The 12,280-nt window shown below is 36.5% G+C and overlaps 1 protein-coding gene across 3 annotated transcripts in view; it reads left to right on the top strand.

Annotated features, from left to right (window-relative positions):
- TRPS1 (transcriptional repressor GATA binding 1) overlaps window positions 1-11,216 on the top strand; it is a 279,854-nt gene extending 268,638 nt beyond the window's left edge. For all 3 annotated transcript variants that reach the window (XM_070382191.1, XM_070382190.1, XM_005897246.3), the window contains 2 exons: window positions 79-201; window positions 4,365-11,216. In XM_070382191.1, coding sequence (XP_070238292.1) covers window positions 79-201; window positions 4,365-5,426 — 1,185 coding nt within the window. In that variant the 3' untranslated portion in view covers window positions 5,427-11,216. The remainder of the gene's footprint in view (window positions 1-78; window positions 202-4,364) is intronic.
- The last annotated feature ends 1,064 nt before the right edge of the window (window positions 11,217-12,280 follow it).

The raw sequence follows: 12,280 nt of genomic DNA, 5'->3' as shown, positions 1-12,280 counted from the left end.
CTCCTGGGTTGGTTTGGTCTAACTCCACTGATCATGTGACTCACCTCTGACCTTGTTTTTTTTTTTCCCCCATTTCAGAGGCGCAGAGGCTCGGGTGTTTTTTGTGCCAATTGCTTGACCACAAAGACCTCTCTCTGGCGAAAGAATGCAAATGGCGGATATGTATGCAATGCGTGTGGTCTCTACCAGAAGCTTCACTCGGTAAGAACTTGTTAGACTGTTTCAGGAAAAGCTTTATAAAACAGCCTGGTCTGTGGCGTGATAAGTACCATTCCCTGGCTTGTGGTGCCTGCCCCTGCAGAGTTTAATCCACTTGCTTTGAGCGCACATGTGATTTATGGTGGACCGGCCTTAGATGTTATGGGGAGATTCATGTGAGATCATTACTAATGCATTATGTTTCTTTTGATATAAAAGAGGAAAATGATTGATTTCTGGGAACTTCACATAACCAATATTTGAATGAGTGGGTATCAGAATTCAGTGACATTAATTTAGGTAGAAAGGAGAAACTTTTAAAGCTCAAAAGTACATAAATTAAAAAAAAAAAAAAGCAAGACGCTCCCATGTTCAGTATAAAATATAGGGCAAGGGAAAAAATGCTTCTTTTCCAGTCTACTTTTGGAATTTGCAAGTGTCATCTAGGCTGGAAGTAGGACAAGTTCAGAAGAGTGGTTCTTACTGGGACCAAGATGCCAGGTGACTCTCTCCAGGGCTTCCAGCAGCATCTGAGGGCTTGAAGAGCACACAGCAGAGCAGAGGAAGGTGCTGAGGTGTTCTGTGTTTTAAGATCTCTGGCTGGCTAGTTTCTATGACTGTCTGAGCTATGTCAGTTATTTCTAACCAAGTTTTAGGTAGAATCTTATAATAAAATTTAAACTTACAAATCTCCCATCTTTATATGCATTTGACTTCCCGAAGGATTTTTTTTTTTTTTTCTTTTTGATTTAGAAAGTTTAGGGACTTCCCTGGTGGTGCAGTGGTTAAGGCTTTGCTTTCCAATGCCAGGGGTGAAGGTTCATTCCCTGGTCAGGGAACTAAGATCCCACTACCTTTCAGCAGCCAAAAAACCAAAACATAAAACAGAAACAATATTGTAACAAATTCTTTAAAATCTTTAAAAATGGTCCACATCCAAAAAAAAAAAAAAACTAAAAAAAAAAGTTTATCTGCTGACCAAAGCTGCCTTTAAAAATAGGAATGCCCCATTTAGTAAGCAAAAATCTGTTTCCTTCTGCCTTTTGCATTTAGTTTGGCATTTTACCACAGCTCTCAGCACCAGCCAGTGGATAGAATACAGTTCTATCTAGAATACAGGGAATACAGTTTTAGACAAAATGTCCTCCAAAACGGACCACTGGAAGCACTCTTTTAAAAAATGCATACTGCCATCAAGACTAATTGGTAGTAAACTGTGAAAACCTTAGTTATTAGCATGTAGCTAGTAGAAGGAATCTCCACCTACCACCACCACCTTACTTTTTTTAAGCCTTCACCATTTAAGCAAGCAATAAGCTTCCATTTAATGAGTACTGACATTAATGATTTTAATTGAATGCTGTCCAATCAAAGGCCAAATATTAATTAAACTACTGCTCTTCCAGGTTATGGTAATTTAACAACTGCAATATAAATGAACAAATTTTTAACAATTATTTTAATATTCATCTCCCCAGAGATGTTTTTGATTTTGAGGGTTTTTTAAAAATCTTAAATTTCCTATATTTCTACTCCATGAATTCCATGGCCCTGAATGCTCTTAGTTCTTATACATTTGTGCATAATAATTCTCTGATGTCTCTTTTATGGGCTGTAATTCCTTTACCTGTCATTTAAATATTGGTCTTCTTTAGGATTCTAAAACAGACACTATATTTCTTCCACTCTGTATTCTACAGGATAAAACTCTTCGTTCCCTTGAGTTTTCCCATCAACTCCATATATTTACATTTTTATAAATATAACCTTTATGTACAATGCAATGCACAGATCTAATGTATAGTGTTCAGTGAGTTTTAATAGTGTCATCTTAATCAAAATATAAAATAGCATGTTTATCTTAGAAAGTTATCATGTAGCTGTTTTAAAATAATACTGTGTTAAAATATTGAATTGTATTTAAATATTATAATTAAATACAAGTTTTAAAATATATCAAAATTTGCGAAATTACCTAAAGCAGTGTTTAGAGGAATATTTTCAGCATTAAATGCTTATATTCAAAAAGAAGGATAGAGATTAAATATGTATGTTTGAAATATGAGATCTTTATAAATCTGAAATTCTGAACAAAGTAAATGAACATGGACTATCCAAGGGATGTGACATTTTCATTCTAAAACCAGTAATTTGATGTTCAATAACAAGTGCGTTCTCCTTTATCCTTCAAAATATCTTTGTGACAATAAAAACACTCCAAGAGGATTTGTGTTTTAACACTTAAAAAATACTGTCTTGCATTAAGATACATCATTTCCAGGTATAATTCACAAATTACATATTGTTCATGTTCATATTTTATGTAGAGATTATTTCCTGATTTCAGTAATCTTTTAGAAAAAATCAGATTTTAGCCCATTTAAAGATTCTTTGAATTTTTAATTTGTAAATATGCATTCACTTATTAAACATATTCTCTTGATTTTATAAATCGAAGTTAAAGCTCCTACTGCAAGTAAAGTTTTTATTATAGTCTTATCTGTGGATTTTAGTCATGTAATATAAACACCTGTTGAACATGTACATAAATACCAGTCATGTCATACTTAAGCTGGGTGAAAGTCAGCATTCTATTTAAGTACAGAGTAGAATGACAGATAGGATATTTGAAGCAAGCCTACAAATAAATTTAGATTTTCAACAGAAAACAAATGCTTCATCTGTTAACAGGAAAAATCTTCCTTAATAATAAATACTTATATAATTAGAGGAAAAGAAATGAAAGTGGGAGATTTATTAAAAACACACACACACACACAAAACCTCTCACTGGATATGGCTTTGATCCTGAAGAATTCCATGGTTAGAGGAGCCTGGCAGGCTACAGTCTGTGCAGTCACAAAGAGTCCAACACAGCTGAGCAACTGTTGGACTTCCCTGGTGGCTCTGATCGTAAAGAATCTGCCTGCAATGCAGGAGAACCATGTTCAATCCCTGGGTTGGGAAGATCCCCCAGAGAAGGAAATGGCTTACCCACTGCAGTATTCTTGCCTGGAGAATCCCATGGACAGAGGAGCCTGGCGGACTACAGTCCATGGGGTCAGAAAGATTTGGACACAGCTGAGCAACTAACAATTTCACTTTCACTTCACTTGATATGTTTCCTTACAGTTCTGTCAGTTTGCCTTTGGTTATTTATATTCTGATGTTTAATATTATATATCCACACTCGCAGTTATTTAGGAGAGTGTGTGTATTAGTCATCTGGGCCTTGACATAACAAACTACCATAAACTGGATGTCTTAAAGAACAGACATTTATTTTCACACTTCTAGAGGCCGGCAGTCTGAGATAGGGTGCAGTGTGGTTGGGTTCTGGTGAGAGTCTCTTCCTGGCTTGTAGAAGGCTGCCTTTACTCTATGTCTGCATTTAATCTTGTGTGTTAATCACTCAGCTGTGTACGACTCTTTACAACCCCATGGACTGTAATCCGCCAGGCTCCTCTGTCCATGGGATTCTCCAAGAATGCTGGAGGATAACCATTCCCTTCTCCAGGGAATCTTCCCAACTCAGGGATTGAACCCAGGTCTCCAACATTGCAGGCAGATTCTTTACCATCTGAGCCACCAGGAAAGCCCTCACTTAATCTTATTTACCTCCTAAAGACCTAATCTTCAGATACAGTCACACTGGGGGGTAAGAGATTCAGTATATGAATTGGAAGGGAGTATCTGGGGGATGGGGAGGAAGACATAGTTCAAGTCTACAGCCTTGTATCATTTTTCCACAGTTGTCATCAAAACCAATCTCCTCTGTTACTGTTGACATCTTCTTGGTGCATGACTCAAAAGTTGAGAAATCTTTTAGAAAAATCACATTTCTTCAACTAGCTTTCTATATTGTTTTATCACAAAATAATGTGATTCTGAAGTCTGTTGAGTTTGGAAAGGCTTTTTTCAAGTAGATTAAAGTTTTCAGTCCTCTCTGTAAAGATGGGCATGATTTAATTAGGGTAAAAGAGTGTGCTTTGGTTCTGTCCTCTGATCCTGCTTAGGGCAAAAGGAGGAGATTTAGTAAATCTATAACATAAAGCCTGTCTTTGCTTTGAACTTGAACATGGTTTATATTTGTGAGGAATTGTTAATGCATTTTAATGTATTTTTTAATGTTTTCCTTTTATGTATTGTGTGTGTGTTCCCTGCAGACTCCCAGGCCTTTAAACATCATTAAACAAAACAACGGTGAGCAGATTATTAGGAGAAGAACAAGAAAGCGCCTTAACCCAGAGGCACTTCAGGCCGAGCAGCTCAACAAACAGCAGAGGGCCAGCAGTGAGGAGCAGGTCAACGGCAGCCCCTTAGAGAGGCGGTCGGAAGATCACTTAACTGAAGGTCACCAGAGAGAAATTCCACTCCCCAGCCTGAGTAAATACGAAGCCCAGGGTTCATTGACTAAAAGCCATTCTGCTCAGCAGCCAGTCCTGGTCAGCCAAACTCTGGATATTCACAAAAGAATGCAACCTTTGCACATTCAGATAAAAAGTCCTCAGGAAAGTACTGGAGACCCAGGAAACAGTTCATCTGTATCTGAAGGGAAAGGAAGTTCTGAGAGAGGCAGTCCCATAGAAAAGTACATGAGACCTGCGAAGCACCCAAATTATTCACCACCAGGCAGCCCTATTGAAAAGTACCAGTATCCCCTTTTCGGACTTCCCTTTGTACATAATGACTTCCAGAGTGAAGCTGATTGGCTGCGGTTCTGGAGTAAATATAAGCTCTCCGTTCCTGGGAATCCGCACTACTTGAGTCACGTGCCTGGCCTACCAAATCCTTGCCAAAACTATGTGCCTTATCCCACCTTCAATCTGCCTCCTCATTTTTCAGCTGTTGGATCAGACAATGACATTCCTCTAGATTTGGCGATCAAGCATTCCAGACCTGGGCCAACTGCGAATGGTGCCTCCAAGGAGAAAACGAAGGCACCGTCAAATGTAAAAAATGAAGGTCCCTTGAATGTAGTAAAAACAGAGAAAGTTGATAGAAGTACTCAAGATGAACTTTCAACAAAATGTGTGCACTGTGGCATTGTCTTTCTGGATGAAGTGATGTATGCTTTGCATATGAGTTGCCATGGTGACAGTGGACCTTTCCAGTGCAGCATATGCCAGCATCTTTGCACGGACAAATATGACTTCACAACTCATATCCAGAGGGGCCTGCATAGGAACAATGCACAAGTGGAAAAAAATGGAAAACCTAAAGAGTAAAACCTTAGCACTTAGCACAATTAAATAGAAATAGGTTTTCTTGATGGGAATTCAATAGCTTGTAATGTCTTATGAAGACCTATTAAAAAAAAATACTTCATAGAGCCTGCCTTATCCAACATGAAATTCCCTTCTTTTATTATTCTTTCTTTTGATGAGTAGGTTACCAAGATTAAAAAGTGAGACAAATGTTCAGTGAGAAAAAAAAAAGGAAGATGGTTAATAGTCCTGATTTAGAACCTAGTAAGTCAAAACCATCTTGGTGAATGTGTACTGTGGAAACCATCCATAAGAAGTATCAGCAGACTATAATTATGATGTTTGTATAGAAAGAGATCAAAGCTGTTTAGAATTTGGAAGGGTTTACATATTATGATCCTAAAGCAGTATTGGGCTGGCCACTGGCCCATTTGTTCAAAAACCCATAAATTATTGCCTCAGTTTCGAAGTATCATGAAATCCTAGGCAGATGAGGAGAAATTTTATCTCCAGGGCAGTGAAAGGAAAATGGCGCCCTCTTAGACAAGAATCCTCTCATAGATCATGTTTCAAATTTAGACCTAGAAATGCGAGCTGTGGTTAGGCTTGGGGAGAGAGCAGCGGGAAAAGTGACAGACGGTGGCACGATGATTTTGGCCAGCCCTGCCTGTACATACACATGCACACCCTCTCTGATATTTTTGTCCTTTAGATGTTCACATACTCCTTTCAAAACTAGTCCTCTTGTTTGCGATTTAGGTTCATTTTGTCCAAATATATATGCATTTTTAAAAAACAATATCCTCAGTGCTACATAGTAATTTTATTTTAGCCAGATCATTTTTTCTTGTATGTGATGAACCAGCTTGGGTTTGTTTTCTAAGCTTCCTTTGGGTCACTAATCTCATTTGGCATGTTCTAACTAAAGGGATCCCCTCAGTTCAAAAGACTAGATGGATACAAAAGTTCAGACCATGGCATTCATTGATGTAGAACGCATGGTATTTCTCCACAAGGTAACCTGCTGTATTTATTTATTTTCTTTTGGTTTAAATATAATTTCCAAACTTTGTGGTCAGGCAGCGTCTAAAGTTACGTTACCACAGGCTGACAGTTGGTATATGTACCAATCAATTCCTCCATTAGATTTATACAGGTTTAGTTAAGTAGCATTAAATAGGATTCTTAGAAGTATGTTCTTCATAGTACTTTTAATACTTAAGGCTTTGTAAAACTATCCATGAAGGGAAAGCCTCAGCATAACTGCTCAGGGAAATAGGGCTAAATAACTGAACATTAAATAATTGGTTAAAGGTGCTGTTAGTCGAGCCTCAATGCTTGCTACACGGATGTATGTACAAGGACTGACTTTAATAATTTGCATTATATCGTCCCAACCAGTAGTTTATTTTTTGCCACGGAGATGTAGAAGATATTACAAGCTACTGGATGCACTGTCAGATTAACTTATTTCATTAAAGAAGTTGGGAGAACAAATAGGAAAAAAAAAAAAACCTTATTTTTCTAGTAAATATTAATGTATTACATTTCAAATAATGGTGCCTGACATATTGAATAATTATTTTCTACAGTGTACGTATGCAACAAAGATATTCCATCATGCATTAGAGTCAGTTCTGACTCTGCCTAGCTGTTTACATTTGCAAATGTAGCAAACAAGGTAATGAAGCAACTATTTCTATTGCGGTAGATATCCTTTGTGTGTGTGTGTGTGTGTGTGCATTAAAATTGTAAACGGTAACATGAAACAAATGAACGTTCTTGATATAATGGTATGAAAACAAGAAGGAAATGAAAATATTTTTATGCCTACTTAGGAAAAAAAAGGGTAGCACTATTCATTCCAAGTACTTTTTTTTTTTAATTTTTAAGCTCTTAACTCACATTGTTATGCTTAAAATGATAAACATATATCCTCTTTTTATTGCTTTGTCTATGTTTCAGATGAAACATTTCAGAAATTATTTTGATAAGTGCTGCTGGAATCTGCAGCACTGATGTTTTTATTGCATTCTGTAGTTGCATTTGCACTCCATTTTTACATTAATTCGCAGTTGCTTTGTATTGTTTTGTTTGGGTTTTGTTTCTTTTTCCCAGTGCCAGGTCTTCGTTTCTTCAAGTTGGATGGCAGGTAGAGTTCAACCAGTTTGTGACTGTTGTAGTGAATGAAGTTCAAACTGTCTTTCTGATGCTGTGTTGTCATTTCCATTCTTGCATTTTTGTTTTCATGTAAAAAAAAAAAAGAGAAAAAAGAGAGAAAGAAATCAGGACTAAGCCTTTTGCTTCAGTTTCATTTATAAAGGGTTGTTTTCTGATCTCACCTGTCAAATAGCTCTAATATAATTCATATGAATCGAGATAAAGAGGTGAAATGAGGGGCTTTGACATTCAAATTATGTGATGTCATTTATCTTTCTTAGGAATTTTGATGAATGCATCTCAAAATGTACAGGCAGATTGGAGAGGTGGCAATTAAAGATCTAAAGAGGAGATTTCCCAAACAACAAAACAGTATTTAATTTTCTTAGGGAAAGGACTAGAAACAAAGTGCACTGTGGCAATCCTCAAGCACCACGATATGTGAACTGCTCAAAGTAGAAAATACTCGAAGTTTGGTTAACTTGGGCAATAGTACAGGTATGGCTTTTTGGGCAAAACTACTATTTAAGCAGTTTCTCCAGTGTATCAGACACAAGTATGTTGTTCTTTCTTGGCATATATGTCTCTTTATTTCATCGTGTTTTTTTCCCTCAGACACACAAGTAGTAATGGTTAGCATTGGAAATACTTATCACTATTCTTGGAGTATTTATGGTCAGTCTACTGTAGGTAGAATATTCTTAGATAGCATTGTCAATAGATCTTATTCTGTATGCCTTTTATTATTGATTATTTTATTTTCATTTATTTTTTTTTCATATTTTGATGGAGAAGAGGTTGGGCTATGAAAAATGATGAAAATTTATCAAAACACTAAAAGACCCCCTTTTTTTGACTTTTGAAAGCCTTTGTCCTAGCTCTCAAAATACATTTTTACAAAATTGATTGATTGGTATCTTTATTTTTATTTGGGTTTAGGATTTCTGAACTATTTTGTCTTAAATTGTAATTTTAAATGAGCTGTTTAGATACTTAAAATCTTTTTTTTTTTTTAAGGATTTTCAAGATGACTTAGGAATTTCCCTTCTTGGAAAAGGCTTTCCCTATGATAAAAACTATACGCTAGGTAAAATTGTATGTCATTTAAAAAACATACGTCTTTTTAAAGTATGTGTCCAGATTCTGAATCGGGCTTTGGATCAAACTTTAAGCCAGGACCAGCTCATGCATTCTCATTCTCGTTTTTCTCACTCTTTCTCTCTTCATCTCTCATCCATGTATTCATATTGTTGTTTGGGATAGAAGACTCTTAAAGAGCCAGCCCACCTCAGAAGATTGTGGATTCAGAGACACTACACTGAGTACATGAAAAAAGGATGGAGCTCTCATGGTTAATATGTTAACTCTATAGTTCAAAGGGAAAGAGGGTGCCCGTTCTTTCTACATGACATATTGAGATGTTCTTTTAGAAAAATCAACTTTTAAGATAATGATGTTTTCTTCTAAACTGTTCTCTTTTAGTAAAGGTAGATTTTAGAAAACAAGCATGGGGATTTTTTTTTTCTAAGGTAATATTAATGAGAAGAAGAGAAAAAGTGATTATCTTTAACAGCTCTTTGTTGAAGCCTGTGGTAGCACATTATGTTAATGATTGCACATGTGCACATAATCTATGATGATCCAATGCAAATACAGCTCCAAAAATATTAAATGTATAGATTTTTAAATGCCTGAGGGTATACATTTTTCTTAATTAATTGAAGAGTATCAATACAGCTACTAAAGTAATGATTAGCCTCCTGCTATGTGGCTGCAAAACATCAAAGGTGACCTGTCTTAAGACCTCTGAACTGCCTGCCTGTTTAGTTCGTGAGCATGAACATAATTCTAGAGGGGGAAGATCGAACATCCCGTGGTGGTAAAGAAGCTGACAGTCAGCTTCTGCGCTGTATGCCAGTTTTTTTCTTTGGGTTGAGAACCATGGCAAAAAAAAAATAAAAGCAAGGCATCTTTTGTGATCAAGTAAGTGAAAGCTTGCTGACTGTCCTAGATCACAGGAGAAAACGGAGGAATGAAATCAAATCCAAATATGAGACTAAAGATGCTAACCAAAGGTAGGTACTAAGTGGAATTCTATCAGCAGGCCACTATAAATGAGAGGAGGATAGAAAAACATGTACCAGGACTTTGAAGGGCTGTGTTATTTTCCCAAAGAAAGACTTGGCCAAGGGCGGAAGCCATGGCTTCATTGGAGAGCACTTCCTGTGGGTTTTCCATTAGCATTTCACCAACAGTGGACACACATGTTCCTGCTAACCATCAGTGATTTAGAAAGCATCCACAGTTATCTGCAGTAATTAGGACCTCTGGAAGATGCTAGGGTTGAAGTGTGTCAAGTCAGGGATGAAGAAAATGTGAAATTCAAATTGGTCCACACATGGAAACTGGATAATGTATCCTAACGTGATGTTCTCTTGAAGGGAAAAAGTAGAGCTAGAAACTTCACTCCGTCCTACAGCAGAGAAAAGCAAGAGTAATTTTTACACAGAAATAACATTTAGATTTCATCAGAGAAAATGGTTCTTCAAGACCCATGAGTCCCAAAACTGGATCCTAATTTTTACTCCTGGATTTTTTGTTCATTATATGATCTGCAGCAAATCACTTTTTTCTTTTCGTGCCTCAGGTTCCTCACCTGTAAAATGGAAAAAATATATTAATAATAATAATATTAATAATAATAATGGTAATGTAGTACTTGTTTGTAAAGCACTTTGAGATCCTTGATTGAAAGGCACCATGAGAGTGCCAAGTATTATTATATGGCTAAGGGGCTTATTTAAACTCTCAGTTCCCAAGGGCCAGGAAAGGTTGGGGTCGTTTTTTTAAAGATGAGCTGTAAATATCATAATCAGGCAGCCTATTGTGTTGACTATGAAGAGGCAAAACTATTACAAGGCTGATAAAACCATAGTTTCTTAATGGCTACCAACAAGGCAAATATCACAATAAGAAATGCCAAATTCTTTACGGTGACAACGTGAATAATTGGGGAGGGGGGGTTAGGGATGGGAAGCATCTCAATAATGCCAATGTAAAATTCACTTACAGCAATATTCACCAGCAGAAAATGTCTTTCATACGGAATGATTTCATGTTGCTAAGAAAAAATTCAATTTGTAGTCCTGATTTGAATATTAGAATGTTGGCTATAATAGTTCTGTTCTTACAACACATGGAATTTTTTTTGTTTTATTTAATTTTGTTTTCATAGTGCATGTTCATTTCTACTCACAAACATGTTCTTGGTGTATTTCTTATGCAAACAATCTTCAGGCAGCAAAGATGTCTGTTACATCTAAACTTGAATAATAAAGTTTTACCACCAGTTATACATGATGGTGTTGGTATGGTTTATATGGATTCACTTTCATCCATGTAGCAATAGGAAATTCAGACTGTTGTAACATATAGACAGGCTCTGATGAGTTGAGATGGTGAATTCAAGTCACCATTTAAAAAAAAATGATAAGTGAAAAAACCTGGATTCTCTCAACTTGTTTTGTTCTGCTTTGCTTTTTTTTTTTTTTTTTTAACCAATCAATCTCTTATTGATAGATTTTGTGTAAAAAAATTATACAAGTTTCTTTAGGAAGATTAACAATAAAAATCATGTTTATTTCAAAAACATTTATTGAGTATCACGTATTGAGTGTTGAGTACTGGATAATGATAATGTTATGATATGTAAAAAATCCTGCTTTTGAAGTCTAACTTTGAATACAATTTAGTATACCCATGAATATGATATAAAGATCCTGATAAATCATCTCAAGAAATTTATATTAATGTATGAAGATGCTTAAGATGAAATTAATCAGAGATTTCCTGAAGGTGGATTTTGAAAGAGGCAAGAGGCAGAAGAAAACCAGGTAGGCAAAAAAGACTCACCCAAATGTTTATGACCAGGAGGAAAAAAGCAAAAAGGACAGCATGTGAAGTATATAAAAAACTCCTTGCTTCAGAAGATTTGTTTTGAAATTTTCAAGTTAATTACTGTCTACCCTCCTAGCACAAATCTTCACTTCTCATTTTTTGTGAATCCAAATTAACAAGTCCTTTATTTTTTTTTTTTTCTAGCTCTCTCTTTTCTCCCCTGTTTTGAAAACAGCAGAATAAAGGCTTTGAGGGTCTGATCATAATGGTAATAAACTTGTTTCACAGCTGGAGGCAACATTCTCTAGATAAGTGTAGTAAAAACACTTAATATGATTTCTTTTCCTTAAATAGAATTTGATGCTTCTCTGGGGAGAACTTTGCAGATAAAGTTAAACACACTCTGTTCTCACCCAGGACTGTTAGAATCCCACTCAAGCAGAACTATGTGCCCATCAGCTCTTTACCCTTGTTTGAGGGGAGAGAAGAAGAGCCCCTCAGCGTGGACATCCCTCCCTTCCCTTTTGGTCTTCCATCTCTCAGACGGTGGGGCTGGCCGCGTCAGAAACACAGTGCACAAAAGGAGCAGTTAAATGGCCTGTGAGGCGGAAACCAGCTGGAAGAAACTTCAGGAACCACAGGGCTATATGTGATGTGTGTGCTAAGGCGTTTGGTCATGTCTAACTCTTTACAATCCTATGGAGTCGGACATGACTTAGCGACTAAATATATTGTTGTTTAGTCCTTAAGTCATGTCCGACTCTTGCAACCCCATGGAGTGTAACCGCCAGGCTCCTCTGTGGGATTTTCCAGGCAAT

Source organism: Bos mutus, chromosome 14, assembly GCF_027580195.1.
Source record: "Bos mutus isolate GX-2022 chromosome 14, NWIPB_WYAK_1.1, whole genome shotgun sequence".
NCBI lineage: Eukaryota > Metazoa > Chordata > Mammalia > Artiodactyla > Bovidae > Bos > Bos mutus.
Note: the sequence above shows the minus strand (reverse complement) of the source record. Positions and strands in the feature narration are given on the sequence as shown.